This window comes from Pelophylax lessonae (genome assembly GCF_965119305.1).
Source record: "Pelophylax lessonae genome assembly, chromosome: 3".
NCBI classification, from domain to species: Eukaryota; Metazoa; Chordata; class Amphibia; order Anura; family Ranidae; genus Pelophylax; species Pelophylax lessonae.
Window position 1 is genome coordinate 531,507,463 of NC_138770.1, and position 21,685 is coordinate 531,529,147.

At 50.9% G+C, this 21,685-nt stretch overlaps 1 protein-coding gene across 1 annotated transcript in view; it reads left to right on the forward strand.

The window, feature by feature from the left end:
• The window catches only part of AHCTF1 (AT-hook containing transcription factor 1), a 310,501-nt gene that overhangs the window by 110,658 nt on the left and 178,158 nt on the right, over positions 1 to 21,685 (forward strand). The window contains exon 17 of the mRNA XM_082252084.1: positions 7,633 to 7,726. Coding sequence (XP_082108210.1) covers positions 7,633 to 7,726 — 94 coding nt within the window. The remainder of the gene's footprint in view (positions 1 to 7,632; positions 7,727 to 21,685) is intronic.

A 21,685-nucleotide genomic window follows, 5' to 3' on the forward strand; every position in this document is an offset into this window, starting at 1 on the left:
GATTCTTGCCAAGTGGGACAAGAATTCAGTCTTCAGACAATCTGATTCTGTTGAGCCGGGGCACAAGGGGGGTCGCTACATTGGCTATGCTCTCTGGCATTTCCTCAGGGAAAAACCTTCCTTCCCCTGTACTTTACAGTAGTCAACACAGAGTCCAGACTTCCGATCAATATACTGGAACTTCAGGAGATCAGACTTTGTTTGACCTATTGGACAGACTGTCTTCAGGGGTGCCTGGTGGGGATTCAATCGGACAATGCAACGACCGTGGCATATGTCAATCACCAAGGGGGGCACAAAGTGTCCTAGCGCCTCAGGAAGAAGGCAGCATTCTAAGGTGGGCGGAGGTTTCGTTCCAACCCTCTCGGCTGTGCATGTTCCAGGGGGAAAATTGCCAGATGGATTACCTCAGTCGTCAGGCCTTGGACAAGGGAGCATGGTCAATTCATCCGGAGGGGTTTCATCCATTGTGTCTCCTATAGGGAAATCCCGATGGGGACCTGTTGTCCTCGTCTCAATAGGAAGGAGCAGAGGTTTGTGGCATGGTCTCAGGATCCTCTGAACGACGCAGACGCACTGGTGGCCCCTTAGGGCCAGTATCGTCTGATATACCCCTTTCCCTCTCTAAAACTTCTGCCTAGACTTCTACGGAGGATGGAGGCAGAATGGATTCCGGTTATCCTAGTGGCCCCAGACTGGCTTAGCCGGTCTTGGTACGCAGATCTAGTAACGCTGGTTGCCGATTGTCCCTTGGAGACGCTCTCTCAGAGAAGATCTGTTAGCTCAAGGGCCGATCTTCCATCCTGCTTTAGTCTCTGGCTTTAATGGCTTGTCTGTTTGAAAGAATGTCAGAGTATCTGGTGGTTCACAAAAATAGTTGTGCTTCGCCCTTGTCAGTCGTTCCTTCCTGAGGGTCTCTGGTTTCCATCTGAATGAAGACATTGTGTTACCTTCCCTGTGGCCTAAGCATCCCAAGGAGATAGCCTTACATTCTCTGGATGGTTTCTGGTGATCAGGGTGTACCTGGCGGCAATCGAATAGTTTAGGTAATCAGACTCCCTATTTGTCCTTACGAATTAACTTCGCAAAGGGTTGGTTGGGGTCTGCCGCGACTATCTCCAGATGGATCAGACAGACGGTGATGCAGGCATATTCAATAAAGGGTCAGGTTCCTCCTTTCTCTAAGGCGCATTCTGTAGACAGCAGTATAACGTAACAGTATGACTGTGTGTCCCTCAATATACTCCAGAAAACAGGCAAATGAAAATCTAATTCTCTTGCGTCCTCCGACAGTCGCCGCCTCCTTTAAGTCATCACTATTGGGTATTGAATTCCGCTCCACAGGAGTAGCTAGGCATAACTTAAGTCAAAAGAACAAAAGCATTTGCATATACACACCCATGGGGGCTATCCCACTGGTCAATACCCCCCTGCAGTGACCACTCCCAACTCAGTTTGTTTCTGCCTAGCGTCAGGAGTGGTTAGGCTTTCCCTGTGCTGGGGATACAGTCTCAGCCTTTCTGATCTTTATTTGATTTTCTTTTAAAAATGTCAGTTTTTTTTCTTGTTATACTAGCTGTTTCTTTTGTCAGCTTTAGTTTTAGTCGACTCTTCGGATGAAGATGGATTCACGCGGAGCTGGGAATTGGACTGACCGCCATGGTTCTCCAGGGCAGAGGGTCAGAGGGACCCCCAGCCTGCCATTGAGTGTTCGGCCATGGTTCGTCCTGGCATTATGAACGACCCATCCCTGCTCGCAGCAGGGATGCAGCTGTGAGGTGGCTACCTCACTGGACTCATCTGCGATACTGCAGTGTATAGTGTCCCTGGCTAACGGCATTCCCTGTCAGATGAGGACAGCGGCTTTCCGTTCTGAGAGGCACCCCACGCCATCTGGTACAGGTAAGTACTTCTGTGTGGGCCTCTGTCTGGGGTGGCAGTCCTGTGTTGCTGTGTGTCAGTCCCCCATGTCTGTGCCGGTGTGGGGCTCCCTGTTGTGATCCCTGCGGGGGTCATTTTTGTACATACGCTGCGGTGCTGTGTATATTTGGGGGGGGGGCCCTTCCCCTGTGTCACTTTAGTGTGTTTCTGGGGGTGCAGACTGTGTGGCGGCCGCAGCGGGGGAAAACTGCACGGTCCGCCATCTTTAATATGGGCAAGCATGTCTGGCTTCACTGTGGGCTACCTTACATGCTGTTTTGGCGCCATCTTGCGTGTGGCAGAACGATCGTTCCGAGCACATGTTCGGCGGCCATTTTTTCCGAAGCCTCCCATTCAGTTCTATGGGCAGCCATTTTCCCTGGGTTTTTTTTTTTTTTTTTTTTGCAGCTATAGTTCAGCCTCTTATGACCTCACTTCCTTTTCCTCTGAAGCAGCGATCGATGTGGTAACACTCTGTGGGGATCTGCAGACTGTCTCTCCCATAACCTCTTGTTTGTCATTTCTGCCTCAGTTTCTTCTCCTTTTGGGGGTCTTTTGCACTGTACATTTAGCAGTGGGCTGCGCACTCTGCAGCGGTTTTAAAGGGCCAGTACCTTTTTATTGCACTGTTATTTTCTAACTTGGGCGATGGAATCTCAGGACAGCAAATTCCCTACAGATCTGGTGGGGGACCCCAGTCCTGCTGGGGCCCCTGTTATACCTGATTTAGCCGCCGTAGTGGCGTCTTTAGTGTCCAAAATGGAGGTGCTGATGGCTGAACGTGCTGCTATGAAAAGGCCCAGATTATCTTTCGCCTCTGATTCAGATGATGTGGCTGCTGCGGCGGGCGTGCCCTTTTCAGGGTCTCGCTCATCCCTGGACCCTCTGGGGTCTGAGGGGGAAGTGGTGGGGGTTGATGATTCTCCCCCGGGGTCGTCTGAAGAACCCGCTACTATGGATGAGTTGATTTCTTCTGTGAAAGAAACACTACACTTGGAGGATAAGCCCAGTCCTCCGGGCATTGTGTCCTCTTTTGGTACACACAGTCGGCGCAGGTTTTTCCCTGCCCCACTGAGTTTCATTACACGGTAAATGAACTGTGGCGCACTTTAAAACGTCCCTTCGTGGTACCGAGTCAGTTTAAGTTGCTTTTATCCCTTTGCATCGGCTACGGAATCGCGATGGTGTGTGCCTCCACAGGTGGATCACACTGTGGCTGTGTTGAACAAGGCTTCCTTGATTCCTACTGAGGAGACCCCGGTTTTTCGGGATCCCACGGACAGGAGATTGGAGTCTCTAGCCCACCATTCCTACACGGTGGCGGGTTCCTTGCTCAAACCTGTTTTTGCGTCCGTCCTGGTGGCTCAGGCGGTGGCGGATTGGACTAAGGTGCTTAGACGCACCCTCGCGTCTTGTTCTGCCCCACCTGCCACGCTGGCTATGGTGGACCAAACTCACCAGGGAGTCATGTATTTGTGCGATGCGGCCTTAAATGAGGCCCCCTTGGTAGCACGCCTATCTAGTGTTGCTGTGCTTAACCGTCGTTTGATCTGGCTGAAGAGCTGGTCGGCGGACCAGATGTCACGGAAAACAGTTGCTGATTTTCCCTATGCAGGTTCTCTCCTTTTTGGCGAGGCTTTGGATACCTTGGTAAAAGGTGTCACGGGGGGTAAGAGCACCATGCTGCCCCAGAACCCAAAGAACAAGTCCTTTCGTGGCAAACGGGGTTCTACCTCTCGACCCAATCAGGGGTCCTTTCGTGCCTTTCAGAAACAATTCAAGGGCCAGGGTAGCCAGAAGAAGCCCTGGGCGGGCAAGCAGAAGTCCAGCAATGCCGGTTCGGTGGGTCAATCCGCCTCTGCCTGAAGGGGCACCCTCACCCGTTACAGGGGTGGGGGGACGTTTGCTCGGTTTCCTCCAACCTTGACTGCTCCGAATTCCGGACAGGTGGGTTCAGGAAATCATTCGATCAGGGTACAAGATCAAATTCCTTTCCCGGCCGGCGGACAGATTTTTTCCCTCAAATCTTCATTTGACTCCAGGGCGTCTGCAGGACCTGCATCAAGCAGTGCAGGACCTTCTTGCCCAGGGGGTAATTGTCCCGGTGCCTCATCGGGACAGGTTTTGGGGGTTTTATTCCAATCTGTTCACGGTGCCCAGAAAGGAGGGCAAGGTACATCCTATTCTGGACCTGAAAGAGCTGAACCGCTTCGTGCGCGTTCGGAAGTTCCGTATTGAATCTCTCCGCTCGGTGGTGGCCTCCCTGAGTCCAGGGGAATTCCTGGCCTCTATAGACCTGAAGGATGCGTACCTACACATCCCCCATTTTCGAGGGTCACCAGAGGTACCTTCGGTTCGCTATAGCGGAGGACCACTATCAGTTTGTGGCGTTACCTTTCGGTCTCGCTTCGGCTCCAAGGGTCTTTACCAAAGTGCTGGCGCCTGTTCTGGGCCTGCTACGGGCACAGGGCATTGCGGTCTTGGGGTATCTGGGCGATCTCCTCCTAAGATCGTGTCCACCAGGGCCTACTGCGCGATCTGTCCACCACAGTACAGACGCTCCAGGGAGTTCGGATGGACCATCAACGTACAGAAGTTGACCTTGTCTCCATCGGTTCGTCTTCCCTATCTGGGAATGATCCTGGACTCTGCTCAGGCAAAGGTGTTCTTACCGGACAAGCTCCGGACCTTACAGGACGAGATCAGGTCCCTCAGGGACAAACCATCTTCGTCACTCAGGACCTGTATGCAGTGCCTGGGGTTGATGGTATCGGCCTTCGAGGCGATACCCTTTGCTCAGTTTCACACGCGGTCTCTTCAAGCGGAGATCCTGGCCAGGTGGGACAGACTACCTTAGTCCCTGGATCTGAGTGTCTCATTGTGTTGCCGGACCAGAATGGATCTTCTGTGGTGGCTCCAGTCCCCGGCGGTGTCGGAAGGCAGGTCCTTCCCTCCGTTGCTGTGGACAGTGATTACCACGGATGCCAGCCTGTCGGGCTGGGGTGGGTTCCTGGGCAACATATCTGCCCAGAGCACTTGATCGGGAGCAGTGTTAATTTTGGCAGCAAATTTCAATTTAGTTTTAGTTTTAGTCTTAGGACTAAAATGGCATTTTAGTTTTAGTCCTATTTTAGTCTTCTGCAAGTGTTTTAGTTTTAGTCGTATTTAGTCGACTAAAACTCCTGTATATTTTAGTCGACTAAAACGCCCTACATTTTAGTCGACTAAAACTCATTTAATCAAATGGGTGTAGTTCAATTGTAATTTGTAATGCATTATTTAAGCATTTCTCTACAATTTCCAAACTCATTATATACTACTGCTGGTCCTGGAGTGAAAAATCTAATATGTTATTATTTATGGTTTGAGCATGCGCCAGTGTTAATTTTTGGCAGCAAATTTCGATTTAGTTTTAGTTATAGTCTTTTGACTAAAATGCCATTTTAGTTTTAGTCGTATTTTAGTCTTAAGACTAAAATGCCATTTTAGTTTTAGTCGTATTTTAGTCATCTGAATTGTGTTAGTCGACGAAAACGTTTTAGTCGGTTTTATTCGACGAAATTAACACTGATCGGGAGAGGAATCCTGTTGGAGGAATGTGTTGGAATTGAGAGCGATGAAGCTCTGTCTCTTCCAGTGGTCGGATCGACTTCGGGGCCGTCCTGTTCGGGTACAGATGGACAATGCTACCGTGGTGGCTTACATCAACCAGCAAAGGGGCACCAGGAGGGCCCGGGAAGTGACCGTCATTCTGTCTTGGCCCGAGACTCATGTCCCGGCGATTTCGGCTGTTCACATTCCGGGTGTGGAGAATTGGCAGGCCGACTATCTGAGCCGCCAGACCCTGGACCAGGGGGAATGGTCCCTACACCCGGAGGTCTTCCAGATGCTGTGTGTGAAGTGGGGATCCCCGGATGTGGATCTGTCCGCGTCTCGGCTAAACCACAAGGTGGAAAGGTTCATGGCAAGAACGCGCGATCCTCTGGCAGACGCCTCAGATGCGTTGGTGGCCCCGTGGCATCAGTTTTGTCTGATGCATGCCTTTCCTCCTATTCAGTTGTTGTCCAGGTTCCTTTGCAGGTTGGCCGCAGGTTCGACGTTGTTCATCTGGCGGTGGCGCCTCCTTGGCGTCTGCCACTGCGGGAAGATCTACTGTCTCAGGGACCGATCTTCCATCCTGCTTTACAATCGCTGGCTTTAACGGCCTGGCCGTTTGATACCCAGGTCCTGAAAGACTGGGGTCTCTCACCTGAGGTCACTCCTACCCTGATCAAGGCTAGGAAAACCTCATCCGGTAAGATCTATTACCGTACCTGGAAAGCTTACTTCGCCTGGTGTGAGTCCAAGAGGTTCTCCCCTCGCTCATACCTGTGTCGAGAGTGTTGGCTTTCCTCCAGTCTGGGGTGGACCAGCGCCTGGCACTGGCCACAATGAAGGGCCAGGTGTCTGCACTGGCTGTTCTTTTCCAATGCCCTGTGGCGTCTCATTCCTTGATTCGCACCTTCATTCAAGGTGTGCGACATTTGGCTCCTCCCAGGAGGGAGCCTTTACCTCCATGGGACTTGAACTTAGTTCTGTCCATGTTAGAGTTCTCCTTTTGAAAACATCCGGAAGATATCTTTGCCTCTGCCGTCTAAGAAGGTTGCCTTTTTAGTGGCGATCACTTCGGCTCGCAGAGTGTCGGAATTGGCGTCGTTGTCTTGCCGCTCTCCTTGGTAATGCACAAGGATAAGGTGGTCCTGCGACCTCATTCGTCTTTTCTTCCTAAGGTGGTCTCTGAGTGCTTTGAAGGAACGGGTTTCACCCTTCCCTGTTAAGGCGCACTCTACCAGATCTTTGAGTGCGTCCTGGGCCTATTGGCATTGTGCCTCTGTGGCCCAGGTGTGCAAGGCTGCTACTTGGTCGTCGGTGCACACCTTTTCCAAATTCTGTAAGATTGCTGTTCAGGCATCAGCTGATGCTTCCTTTGGCCGCAAAGTTCTCTGTGCGGCAGTGCCATGACGGACCCTTGTGCTTTTTTGTGGGTCCCTGGCTGTTGGGGTGTTATCCCCTGGGTTATTTGCTTTCTTGGGCTGTTGCTCCTGTTGAGCCTTGTTTTCTGTTGCCCAGAAGGTTCTCTTACTGTGCGTGGTAAGGTTCCTTTCTCTGATGTGGGTACTGCGTTGCCTTGTCTACGGTTGCGTCTCCCACCCCTCATGTCTACACTGCTTTGGGACATCCCAATAGTGATGACTTAGAGGAGGCAGCGACTGTCGGAGGACGTAAGAGAAAACTGAATTTTTGTAAAATCTTACCTGTAAAATTCCTCTCTGAGTCCTCCGACAGTCGCCGCCCCCGCCCCTCTTTTGGGGTTTTCTTGTACACTTACTGCTATGCTACCAATACTGCTATGCTACCAAACTGAGTTGGGAGTGGTCACTGCAGGGGGGTATTCACCAGTGGGACAGCCCCCATGGGTGTGTATATGGAAATGCCTTTGTTCTTTTGACTAAGTCTTATGCCTAGCTACTCGAGCGGAAGTCAATACCCAATAGTGATGACTTAGAGGAGGCGGCGACTGTCGGAGGACTCTCAGAAAGGAATTTTACAGGTAAGATTTTACAAAAATTCCATTTTATTTTTTCGTTTAAAAAAAAAAAAAAAAAAAAAAAAAAAAACTGCTTAAATGTCCATATATTTTTATTTATTTATTTTTCTCTGCTTTATTTTCAGATGAAGCGATACAGTTGAGCCGACCTTGCTTCAATTACAATCTAATGCAGCAGTACTACGCAGATCGACGTAAAAAAATAGAGAATTTATCTAGGTACGTTAAATAGAAGAGCCCAATTGATATCTTCTCCAGCCTACTATGCTATCCTAAAGAAATAGGAGATCTACAGCTAACTTAAGATAAGAAACCTACAGTGAGCATTGAGATTGGTCATCTTTTTTCATCTTAATGTAGTACAAAAACCCCACGCTATTTATAAAAAATACACTACATTAAAAAAAAAATCTGTGAAAGAGCAGCTATCATTCCACAGTGCAATCGCCACACTGATCTCAAATGTATTGTTTTATGAATAAAGCCGGCACACGAAAAGGCTTCTTCCAAGTAAAATTATTTTTCTCTTGCGTCCTCTGACAGGTGCCACCCACTCGTTCAGTCTTCACCAATGGGTATTGACCTCTTATCCATAGGAGCAAGCTAGGCATAAGACTTGTTAAAAACAAAGTAATTTACATAGACACACCTATGGGGGCTGTCCCACTGGTCCAATACCCCCCTGCTATCAGCATTTCCAACTCAGTTTGTCTTCTGCATTGTTAGGAGTAAGATGGGCTCTCCCTGTGCTGGGGCTACAGTCTCAGCCTTCGTCTATTTTATTTTTATTTCATGCGAAGTGTTTTTTCTTGCACTACTAGCTTTTTATTTTGTTTCTGCGCCTAGTTAGTCGGCTCTTTGGAAGACTACGGCGTTCAGAGCTGGGAGTCGGACTGGTTGTCCTGGTGTTCCAGGACAGAGAGGGCCTTATGGAATCCCAGCCCGCCATCGAGCGTTTAGTAGGCTATGCGTACGCCCTGGCCTCGCAAACGACCTGTCCCTGTCCTCAGGGACGTAAGCCCGTGAGGTGGCCACCTCGCTTGGACGTCTCAACCGCGGTTCCGTGCGTTGCTAGAGTCCTGCGTTTTTGTCTGGGGTGGGAGGCTTCCCGTCGAGGAGAGGCGCCCACGCCATCTTGTACGGTAAGTACTGGTACGGTAAGTACATTCTGTGTGTGGCCTCTGGGGATGGCAGTCTGCCAGGTCTGTGGTATCCCCTCATGTCTGTGTGGGGCTCGCCTTCCTACCGATCCCTGCGGGGGTTCTAGCGCGTCTAGAACACGTTGTGGGGGTCCCTACCCTGAGTGACACTGTTGTGGTGTGTTGGGGTGCAGACTTGCATGGGCGTCCTGCTGCTGTGTAAAAAAACGCGGGTCCGCCATTTTAGATGTGGGCAGCTACTTAGCTTCACTATGGGCACTTCTGCATCTCTTTATATAGTGTTTTGGCGCCTTCGGGCGTCATCTTGCGCGTGGCAATGTGTTCTGTGCACATGTCGGTGGCCATGTTTCCGGAGCCTCCCATTACTTTCTATGGGCAGCCATTTTCCCTTAACCTGATTCCTGTTCAGCTTCATGCGGTATGACATCACTTCCTTTATCATACAGAGTAGATCATTAGCCAGCGTGGTAACGCGTGTGGGGGTCTGTCTTGCTGTTTTTTGTGGGGAATATCTCGGTGTAGTCCTTAATAGCGGTATATTGCGGTGGGACCGCCGTGCTATTTAAAGGGTCAGCGCTATAAAAATTATTTTATGGAGTCCCAGGACAGAAAATTTCCCCCAGCTTTGGTGGATGGTTCAGGCTCCTCTGAATCATCTACACCAGTGGTCCTCAACTCCGGTCCTCAGGGCCCACTAACAGGCCAGATTTTATGTATTACCTTGGGGAGATGCAGACTAGAGTACTGCAATCACTGAGCAGCAAATTATATCACCTGGGATGTATTTCAGTTATCTTGCAAATCTGGCCTGTTAGTGGGCCCTGTAGGACCAGATTAGTCAGGCGGTTATGTATCTCTGTGACGCGGCCTTAGATGAGGCCCCTATAGCCGCACGCCTGTCTTGTGTCGCGGTGCTTAACCGTCACCTGTTTTGGCTGAAGAGCTGGTCGGCTGACCAGACTTCCAGGAAGATGGTGTCTGATATCCCTTATGCGGGGATTTGTATTTTTGGGGACTCCCTGGATGAATTGGTTAAAGGAGTCTCTGGGGGCAAGAGCACTCTGCTGCCCCAGAATCCTAAGGGTAAGTTCTTCCGCGGTAAGCGGGGCCCTTCCTTTAAACCGAACCAGGGGTCCTTTGGTGCTTTCAAAGCACAGGGCTAGGGGAAACCCTTTAAAGGCCATGGCCCCCAGAGGAAGCCTTGGGCGGGCAAGTCAAAGGCCGCCCAGGCTGGAGCGGCATCCCAGTCCGCCTCGACCTGAAGGGACGCCCTCACCCATTCCAGGGATGGGGGGACATCTGCGTGGTTTTCTCAAACCTTGGCTGCTTCGGATTCCTGACAGGTGGGTTCAGGAAATCATTTGATCGGGTTACAAGATCGAATTCCTTTCGCGGACAGGTTCTTTCCCTCAAATCTTCATTCGACCCCAGATTCAGGATCTAATCGCCTAGGGGGTGATCGTCCCGGTGCCTCATCGGGACAGATTTTGGGGGTTTTACTTGAATCTGTTCACTGTGCCCAGAAAGGAGGGCAAGGTGCATCCAATTCTGGACTTGAAAGCTCTAAACCGCTTTGTGCGTGTTCAAAAATTTTGCATGGAATCGTGCCGCTCGGTGGTAGCCTCCTTGAGCCCAGGGGATTTCCTGGCTTCTATTGACGTGAAGGATGCGTATTTACACATCCCCCATATTCGAGGGTCATCAGAGGTACCTCCGATTAGCTATCGTGGAGGCACACTATGAGTTTGTGGCGTTACCTTTCGGTCTCGCTTCGGCTCCGAGAGTGTTTACCAAAGTGCTGGCTCCTGTTTTGGCCCTGTTACGGGCACAGGGCATTGCGATCTTGGGGTATCTGGACGATCTCCTGTTAAGGTCGAGTGCCAGTCAGAGCCTGCTGCGCGATCTGTCCACTACGGTTCAGACGCTTCAGGAGTTCGGGTGGACCATCAACGTTCAGAAGTCGACCTTGGCTCCTTCGGTTCGTCTCCCCTACTTGGGGATGGTCCTGGACTCTGCCCAAGCGAAGGTTTTTCTGCCGGAGGACAAGCTCAGGACCCTGCAGGGCGAGGTCAGGTCCCTCGGGGACAACGAGTCCTCTTCGCTCAGGAACTGTATGCGGTCCCTGGGGTTGATGGTGTCAGCCTTTGAGGCCATACCGTTTGCACAGTTTCACACGCGGTCTCTCCAAGCGGAGATACTGGCCAGATGGGACAGGCTTCCTCAGTCCTTGGACTTGAGGGTGTCTGAGTCGCCAAACCAGAGTGGATCTTCTGTGGTGGCTCCAGTCTCTGGCCGTAGCGGAGGGGAAGTCCTTCCGGCCGTTGCTGTGAACTGTGATTACCACGGATGCCAGCCTATCAGGCTGGGGTGGTGTTCTGGGCGCCCTGTCTGCCCAGGGCACTTGGTCGGTGGAGGAATCCTCCCTGCCGATAAAACATCTTGGAACTGAGAGCGATCAGGCTGTGCCTGCTCCATTGGTCGGATCGTCTTCAGGGCCGCCCTGTTCGGGTGCAGACGGACAATGCCACTGCGGTGGCTTACATCAATCACCAAGGGGGCACCAGGAGTGCCCGGGCAGCCCAGGAAGTCACCAGCATTCTGTCTTAGGCCGAGACACATGTCCCGGCAATTTCGACAGTACACATTCCAGGTGTGGAGAATTGGCAGGCCGATTATCTTAGCTGGCAGACCCTGGACCAGGGGGAATGATCCCTTCACCCGGAGGTGTTTCAAATGCTGTGTGCAAGATGGGGATCCCCAGATGTGGATCTGTTCACGTCCCGGCTAAACAACAAGGTGGGAAGGTTTGTGGCAAGAACATGCAATCCTCTGGCAGACGCCTCGGATGCGCTGGTGGTGCCTTGGCACCGGTATCCTCTGATATATGCCTTTCCCCCTATTCAGTTGTCCAGGTTCCTTTGCAGGTTGGTTTCGGAACCGAAGTTGGGGATTCTTGTGGCCCCGGACTTGCCATGCCGGTCTTGGTACGCGGACATCATTCAACTGGCCGTCGAGCCTCCATGGTGGCTACCGTTACTGGATGATCTGCTGTCGAAGGGGCCGATCTTCCATCCGGCTTTACAATCGCTGGCTTTAATGGCATGGCTGTTGAAAGCCAGGTCCTGAGAGACAGGGGTCTCTCATGGGAGGTCATTCCTACTCTGCTCAAGGCTAGGAAGGCCTCTTCTGGTAAGATCTATTACCGTACCTGGAAGGCTTATTTTGCCTGGTGTGAATCCAGGGGCTTCCCTCCTCGCTCCTTCTCGGTGGCGAGAGTGTTTGCTTTCCAGCAAACTGGTGTGGACCAGCGCTTGGCGTTGACCACGATTAAGGGCCAGATACCTGCACTGGCTGTCCTTTTCCAGCGCCCCTTGGCGTCAAAATCTTTGATTCGCACCTTTATTCAAGGTGTGCGTCATTTGGCCCCTCCTCGGAGGGTGCCTTTTACCTCCTTGGGATTTGAACTTGGTTCTGTCCCTTTTGCAACGTCCTCCCTTTGAAAACATCGGGGAAATTTCTTTGCCTCTGCTGTCGCAAAAGGTTGCCTTTCTAGTGGCGATCACTTCTGCCCGCAGGGTGTCGGAGTTGGCGACCCTCTCCTGCTGCTCCCCTTACCTGGTGGTTCATAGGGATAAGGTGGTCTTGCGACCTAACAAGTCTTTCCTTCCTAAGGTGGTTTCTGATTTTCACCTTAATGAGGACATTGTTTTGCCTTCGCCCTGTGAGAATCCTAAGCATCCTAAGGAGTTTGCTTTACATTCCTTGGATGTTGTCCGAGCGATCAGGGTTTACCTGTCGTCCACTGAATCCTTTCGGAAGTCGGATTCTCTTTTTGTCCTTCCTGAGGGACCTCGGAAGGGTATGGCTGCGTCTGCGGCAACCATTTCTAAATGGATCAGACAGACGATTGTACAGGCCTATTGACTTAGGGACCGGGCTCTGCCCTTCCCTGTCAAGGCGCACTCTACCAGAGCGGTGAGTGTGTCCTGGGCCTTCCGGCATCAGGCTTCGGTGGCCCAGGTGTGCAAGGCTGCGACTTGGTCGTCAGTGCACACCTTTTCCAAATTTTACAAACTTGATGTTCTGGCATCAGCTGATGCCTCCTTTGGCCGCAAAGTTCTCTGTGCGGCATTGCCTTAGGTGGACCCTGGTTTTGCGGGTCCCTGGCTGTTGGGGTTGTTTTTTCCCCCTTGTTTATTTGCTTTCCTGGGTTGTTGCTCCAGTTGAGCTTTCTTGTTACCCAGAGGATTTACCTTTCTGTTCGAGTAAGGTTCCTTTCTCTTGGGTGCTGCGTTGCCTTTATGATGGTTACGTTTCCCACCCCTCATGTCTACACTGCTTTGGGACATCCCATTGGTGAAGACTGAATGAGTGGGCGGCGACTGTCAGAGGACGTAAGGTAACGGAATTTCTCTGTCGCTCATTGACAGACGCAGACTTCTTGATTAATATCAGTAGGGATATACTGCCCCCTACAGGAGTAGGACACTAGGCAGGAAAAAGTTCTGGCCACACCTATGGGCAGTCCCAGGGGGTATATCCTCTCTCTCCCTGCTATAGGATGTCAGTTTTCTGCCTAGTCAGGAGTAAGGACCTAAGTTCCTTGCTGGGATCTCTGGTCCTGGCAAGCTTTTTTAGATAAATCTTTTTTTAGTTAGCTTTTTTCTCCAGTTGTTCCTGTGAGATCTTCAAGCAATTATGCCGGATCTGGGCGACGGGCTGGATGTTGAGATCCAGTGGTCACCCCAGCCGGCCTACGAGCGCGTGCAGGCCCTAGCTCCGCGCTGGGTCGGCCGTGACATAGTCCCGCTGGACAGGGACTGGCCCCGTGAGTTAAACGTCTCGCCAGGTCGTCTACGACCAGTCTTAATCTGATTTGCGGCGTCCGTGTTGGCCGACAGCCCCCCCACCTCGGTGGAGAGGGGTTCTGTCAGGAGTTGGCGCCCGCCTGTTCCGGTATGGTGAGTAGAATGTTCCCCCTCTCCCCCTGACGGGTTTTGGGGTTGATGCGGGCCCCTCCCTGGGATGGTCGGACCCTCATGATCCCGGGTTCCCCTCTGTCCTGTTATGCACCCCCCACCTATCTGCCCCCTCCTTCAATCTGGGTTACAAGACCGCATATGGGGGCGGTGGGGTGCGCCGCCGGTGTTGCCCTAAACGATCGTGCGGGGGGGTTACTACCTGTGCCTTCAGGTCCGTCCACCCATCGATCCGTGGGTAGGCACGCGGAGGTCCCCTTTTTGGCAATGCGGACCGCACGGGGCCGCCATTTTTCCGCGGACCGCACGGGCCGCCATTTTGTTGTAGCCTACATGTGCTCTGCATGGAGGTGGCCATCTTGGTACACCCAGCTCATCTTGCTTAAGAGCTGAGCAGCTGTGGGAGTTACTGAGGGCGTGTAAGGGGGCGGAGCCCCTCCCTAGACCCGGGAAAAATCACTCCACAGGACTTCGTCATGTAAGACAGCGCTGAGAGCAGTCCTGCTTTGACCTCTGGTGCATCGTGTGGTGAGCCTTTTGGGGTCTCTCCTCTCTCTCTCTCTTCGGGGGTCTCGAGGCACGTGACCACTGAGGGGCGCTGTAGCGCTGGGGGATTCTTTTAAAAAAAAGTGTTTTTCGTTTATTTTTAAATTTTGTCATTTTTTGCTGACAGGTTCCCCTGGCGTTGCCATGACCCTACTGCACATGTGTCCCCATCTGATCCCCTCGAGGTGGCCGCAGGGCCCTCCGATTCTCCGCTCACCATTGATGCGCTTTCGGCGGTCCTGGAGTCATTTGTGTCCCGGGTAGACCCCCGCCTACCCCTTTCTTGTCTGATGCCTCTGATTCTGAGCCGGTCGCTGCTGCTGCGGCTTCCTCCTTTAAGGTTGTCCCACGCCGATGGATCCGCCGGTTTCCAGACTTAATAAGGCCACGGTTATCCTGGTGGAGGATTCCCCGTCCTTTCGGGATCCAGTTGACCGTAGGGCGGAATCTGTGTCCCCTTCCATATTCTCCCTGGCAGGGTCAGCCTTAAGGCCAGTGTTTACCATTGCTCTGGTTTCACAGACATTGACGGAATGGGCCAAGCTATTACGCCATGACCTGGAGGGGAGAAGTCTCCCTCCTGCCGTGCCGGAGTTTCTGGAGCAAATAGTGCAGGGGCTACAGTTTGTGACGCCGCACTGGACGCTGCCCATTGCTGGGGCGTGTGTCGATCTCGGCGGTGGTCCTCCGGCGCATGCTATGGTTAGTGCTGGTCGGCGGATCAGGCTTCCAAAAAAGCATTGACTGATCTCCCCTTTCAGGGGGATTGCCTGTTTGGTGCTACCTTGGATGAGATTATTAAGGATCTCACTGGGGGCAAGAGCACCTTTCTACCACAGGCTAATAAGGGTAAGAAACCTCGTCGCAGACAGGGACCTTCCTTTACAGCGCACATGAAATTTTTTCGCTCCTCCGGGGCAGGTGATAAGGCAAAGTTCTCCAAAGCCCCCCCCCGGGGTATTTTAAGAGACCCTGGTCTGGTAAGCAAAAATCCGGTCCTTCCAGACCTGAGGATAAGACCGCTTCAGCCTTGATCTGGGTGGGGGGATGTCTTCGCCGGTTCCCGGACCCGTGGCTCTACAGTATTCAAGACAAATGGGTTCACGTGGTCATACGGTCGGAACACAAGATCGAGTTGCGATCGCTTCTACCGGTGCGGTTCTTCCCTTCCAATATGCGACTGTCCCCGAATCGCCTAATGGCTCTGTTGGGAGCAGTGCAGCACTGGATGCAAAGGGTGCCTATCTTCACGTTCCCATTTACGCAGGACACCAGCGGTATCTGCGCTTTGCGGTGGGAGCGGACTATTATCAGTTTGTGGCGTTACCCTTTGGTCTCGCCTCTGCTTTCCGGGTCTTCACAAAAGTTTGGGCCCCAGTCCTGGCGTTGTTGCAGCAGCGGGGCATATCGGTCCTGGGCTACCTGGACGACCTCTTCTTCTGTGCGGCGTCTCCGCAGGCTCAGTGTCGTATGCGGACTCTCCAAAAGGAGATTCTTCTCAAATGGAACTGGAATTCCGATTCCCTGGACAATCGGATCCGGCTGAGCGAGCGGACCAGGTAGTTTCTGGTTTGGGGGCCTCGGTCTCCGATGCTCAGTCAGGGGAAGCCCTTTTTTCCGAATGTATCCAGGTTATCGATAAATGTATTGGAACTGAAAGCGATCAGGTTTTGCCTGGTTCACCGGACCGAGCATCTTCAGGGCTGCTCGGTTCGGATTCAGTCGTCAATCATCAAGGGGACACCAAGAGTGTTCTGGCGGCCGTGGAAGTGGCCGGCAGGTTTTGGGCGGAACAGTTTGTTCCGGCTCTTTCTGCAGTTTACGTTCTGGGTGTGGAAAATTGACAGGCGGACTTTCTCAGCCGTCAGACCCTGGATCAAGGGGAATGGCCTCTTCAGACAGAGGTGTTTCACCAGTTGTGCCTTCATTGGGGCACCCCGGACGTGGATCTGTTGGCATCTCGGCGCAACAGAAAGGTGCAGAGGGTTGTAGCCCGCACCGCGATCCTCTGGCGGACGCCACAGACGCACTGAATACTCTGTGGGGGCAGTACCAGCTGCTGTATGCCTTTCCTCCTCTCAAGTTGTCACTGAAACTTCTTCACAGGATAGAGGCGAAGGGAATTCCAGTCATCCTTGTGACTCCGGATTGGCCTCATCGGGCCTGATATGCCGTCGTGGTCAGGCTGGTCGCAGACGCTCCTTGGCGACTTCCTCTCAGGGAGGATCTGCCGTCTCAGGGATCGATCGTCCATCCTGCTTTACTATCGCTGGCTTTGACGGCTTGGCTGTTGTGAGCCAGTTGCTGAAGGACAGGGGTTTGTCTGCTTCAGTTATCCCTACTCTGATTAAAGCGAGAAAAGCGACTTCCAGAAAGGTCTATAATCGCACATGGAAGTCTTATATCGCGTGGTGTGAATCCTTTGGGTTTCCTCCACGTTCTTACTCGGTGGCTCGGATATTGGCTTTTCTGCAAGTGGGGGGGGGGGGGGGGGGTTGAGCAGAAACTGGCCTTGAGCACTATCAAGGGTCAGGTCTCAGCATTGGCAATCTTCTTCCAGAGGCCACTGGCTACTCATTCCTTGGTGCGGAGTTTCATCCAGGGGGTGCGTCACCTGGCTCCTCCGGTGCGCGCGCGCGCCCTTGCCGCCCTGGGATCTTAATTTGGTGTTGTCGGTTCTCCAGAAACCTCCCTTTGAAAATATTAGGGAGATTCCCTTGCTTACCTTATCCCAGAAGGTGGCCTTTTTGGTGGCTTTCACTTCTGCACGCAGGGTGTCGGAACTGGCCGCGTTGTCCTGTCGTTCCCCATATCTGGTGGTTCATAGGGATAAGGTGGTTCTTCGTCCGAATCCATCCTTCCTTCCTAAGGTGGTTTCCGATTTTCATTTGAATGAGGATATTGTATTGCCTTCCCTGTGTCCTAAGCCCAGTCATCCTCGGGAGTTTGCATTACACTCCTTGGATGTGATTCGGGCGATCAGGGTGTACTTGGCTACTACTGACACTTTTAGTAAGGCTGATTCACTTTTTGTGATCACGGATGGCCCTAGAAAGGGGTTGCCTGCGTCTGCCGCGACTATCTCCAGATGGATCAGACAGACGGTGGTACAGGCTTATTCTATTAAAGGTCAGGTTCCTCCATTCCCTGTTAAGGCGCACTCCACTCGGGCGCTTAGTGCTTCCTGGGCCTTCCGCCATCAGGCGTCGGTGCTTCAGGTTTGCAAGGCGGCTTCCTGGTCGTCGGTTCATACCTTTACAAAATTTTATAAAGTTGATGTGCTGGCATCGACGCATGCCTCTTTTGGCCACAAGGTTTTGCAGGCCGCTGTTTGAGGGGACCGTTGGTCTACCTCAGGGGTTTTTGTTTCTTTTTCAGTTAGGTCTCATCCCTTTGTTCGATGAGTCCTCGATGCTTCTGGTTGGCTCCGGTTGGGACTTCTGGATTGGATTTTTATTTGTTATCCCACCCCTCATTTGTGGCACTGCTTTGGGACGTCCCTACTGATATTAATCAAGAAGTCTGCGTCTGTCAATGAGCGACAGAGAAAACTGGATTTTTGACTTACTGTAAAATCCTTTTCTCTTAAGCTCATTGACAGACGCAGGACCCGCCCCTCTATTTTGAGTTGGGTTGAATTCTCTGACACTGCTTTGTTACATAACTGACATCCTATAGCAGGGAGAGAGAGGATATACCCCCTGGGACTGCCCATAGGTGTGGCCAGAACTTTTTCCTGCCTAGTGTCCTACTCCTGTAGGGGGAAGTATATCCCTACTGATATTAATCAAGAAGTCTGCGTCTGTCAATGAGCGACAGAGAAATTCCGTTATCTTACGTCCTCTGACAGTCGCCGCCCACTCATTCAGTCTTCACCAATGGGATGAAGATGTCAATGAGCTTAAGAGAAAAGGATTTTACGGTAAGTCAAAAATCCATTTTTTTGTAAAATCTTACCGTAAAATTCCTTTCTGTGAGTCCTCTGTCAGTCGCTGCCCCCCGCCCCTCTATTGGGGTTCTTTTGGACTTTAACTGCTTGCTACCAAACTAAGTTGGGAATGCTGATAGCAGGGGGGTATTGGACCAGTGGGACAGCCCCCATACGTGTGTCTATGTAAATTACTTTGTTTTTAACAAGTCTTATGCCTTAGCTTGCTTCTATGGATAAGAGGTCAATACCCATTGGTGAAGACTGAATGAGTGGGCGGCGACTGTCAGAGGACTCGGAGAAAGGAATTTTACGGTAAGATTTTACAAAAATTCCATTATTTCAACATGGATAGCGGTGACAACATGACATTGTCATGTTGTCTCCGCTATCCATGTTGGAATAAAGAATTTTACTTTGAAGAAGCCTTTTCGTGTGTCGGCTTTATTCATATAAAATTTGGTTTGGACGTTCAGCCTGAGCACCGACACTTAGCTCTTTTTCTTCCCACAGTGCAGTGGCGCTAGGGTGAGTTATTGTTGATCTCAAATGTATGCCTGCGAATAGTGAAGCGCTCCTTGATATAAATTACCAAATGTGCACATAAACCTCAAATTACATGATTCTCAAAAATCATGTGCAGAAAAATGTGATTACAATCCCATATATAATCCAATTTGATTATAAATGTACAAAAAAGAATAATCCCACCACCCCAATTCATGTGCCACAAGTAAATGAGTCATCCACAGTATCGGAAATCTTTCACCATGGAGTTCCACCAAAGAGTATCACCCCACATGCCCAATCGGGTGTCTCACCTGATGCGATGGGCAAATCAAGGTTGTCCAAAGTGCTTTAATCACATAGGTAATAGGTCAGGAACACGCAAGTCACATCTTTATATTCTGCAGCTCTTGCATAAAGAAAGCTCAGAAATATATGTAATGATCCCATAGTGTAATATTGTCAGTTAATTTTTTATTAAAAGAAAAAAAACTAACAATGCACAGACTCGTACTGTATATTCAAAGTATGCTTATACACAGTGTAGCTCTGTCATCTCAGTTACACAGGTCCCATCTACTACAGATGGAAACAGTGGCATCACACTTTGAGCACAGGAAGAGGTTTACCATGGAAACTTGTAAACAGAGGCGCCATATTGCCGAAGCCTTGCCATAGCTAAATTTCGACTTGGGTAACCTAATACAAAAAAATATAAATGAGGTGATGCAAATTTCTGCAATTACTATTTCAAATCTTCCCAAAAACACCCAATACCTACTGAAAATGCCAGAGCGGAAACGGAGTACCTATCTGCTGGAATTGTCATGAGCTTAACATTTTCTTTTGACCAGGCATTCAGTATATATGTATAAAGTGAGGTGAACTGTGCTTGGGTGAATAGGAAGTATTCTATGGAAAAAGGTGCAATCATACTATGAGGTATAAAAATAGTTCAAAAGAGATCTACCTTACATGTTGTGCTGATTGCAATAATAACAAATAAAGATATTAACCAAGTCAAATTAAATGTGACTAAGTCCAAATGTGAAAAAAATATGTCCTAAAATGAAAGTGCGAAATGTGACCACATCCACCAGCATAGGAATCTCAGAACAGGGATCTCCTGAAGAAAACTGGAAAGAACCTCCATCAAAGAACATGATCACCCCTCCATCAATGTAACTTATAAAAATAATAAAAGTGGAAAGCCCAACATAGTGTAAAATTGTTTATTTACATAGTAGTACACATGTTAAAACAGTCGCAATTGTGCTTAAAAACACCACTTCCGGCCGGTAATAGGATGGCTTTCTGCTGATTTTCCTGTCATGTAATGTCACACCAGACGCCGCCCTGCGTGTTTCGTCATACCGGACGTCTTCTGGTGCACGGACGCAATGCTGGTTCATCAGGATTTAAATAGGGAAGCTCACAATCGAGCCTTGCTTTGAACCCCATTGGGTTCAATCTGTATGGCTTAAAGAGGAAGTAAACTTCCCTCTGTTTGTTCCCTAAAGGTAAGCTTATTTACCTATAGGTACTTCACATATCTCCTAAACTTGCACCGTTTAGGAGATATTTACTGTATATTGCGCCAATGACTTAATCGGCGCATGAGCTCTGAAGGAACGGCCGCCCGTGCCGTTATGGGCCCTGTACCGTGACAGGCGGCTCTTGCGCACATGTGCGGGAGTGACTTCACATGGCTCCAGCCAGTCACGCAGCTGGAGCCTGCGGACCCGAAGGAAGATGGATGTGGTCTCCAGTGAGGATGACAAGGGCTTAGTTTGCAGGTAAGTTTCACATAATGCGCTAGCATGCGATACATACTAGCACATTTTGCCTTTACTTTGCAGGTGACCAAAAAAAAGTGTTTATTTCCTCTTTAAAGACCCCACTTTTGTTCAGGGAAAAAAACATTCCTCTCTGGGTGATCTATGTACATTGCAAGGATTTTAGCTGCTGCATCTGCAGGCCTCTGAGGAAAATTGCAGCGTCTGCATCCCTTTAGCTGTGATTTTCTATTTGGGGTAGCTCCCCGAAATTACATTTCTATATAGTTCAAATACGCAGCTCCATATCATCTTGGACCATTGGGTTATGCTCCTCCCATGAGGAATAGGACAATAGGCAGGAAAAAGCTTGACCACGCCTATGGGGGCTGTCCCTGCAGGCCTAACCCCACACCCTCTGCTACAGCATCTAGTGTGTTTCTGCCTAGTTTAGGAATAGGACTGCTGGGACTACGATCTTGGCTATTAATAGGGAAATTTGCTGTTTTTTTTTTTTCACTAGTTAGAGCTCCTGGGGAACTACAAGCAACAGCCGGCTGTGGTTTCGGACTGGATATTCTAGATCCCTAGGTTTCGCAGCCTGGCCAGCGAGCGTGAGCAGGTTATAGTCCAGAACTAGGCCTCGCCACAACAGAGCCCCGATGGAACGGAACGAGCCTGCGAGAGGACATGTCTAGCTGGGACGCGATTTTACCTGGAACGCCCTGAGTCGCAACGTACCCCCTGGCATGCAGTAGGTGGAGGTGGACTGTTCAGAGTGGCGCCCACCTGGTACTGTGGTATGGTGAGTCATACTGTCCCCCCAATCCTCTGGCGGTCTCGGGGTGGACGTGGGCCCCGTCCTTGGAATAGTCGGACCCTCGGGTCTCCCTCAGTTCCCCAGACTTTTGGGATACTAAGCCTACCCCCTCAAGTCTTTTCCCCTACCTCCTGGGGGCAGAAATATTGCTGCCACTGCTGCGTTTATGTTGGGGGTGGCTTTGTCCTGGTGGGATCTCTTCCTAGGGACCCTCCGATGCCTCTTGTCTGGGCCCTCCTCTGGGGGTCCGGAAGACGAGTCCTTTCCCCCGTTGTTTCGGACGCCAGCCTGTCAGGCTGGGGCGGGGTACTGGGGAAGCTCTGTGCCCAGGGAACCTGGACAGTGGAGTCAAAAATTCCAATGTTTTGGAGCTCAGAGCAATGAAGCTTTGTTCTGAGCCTCTTGACGACTCTTCTGCTAGATTGTCCGGTTCAGGTTCAATCGGACAATGTCACGGCTGTGG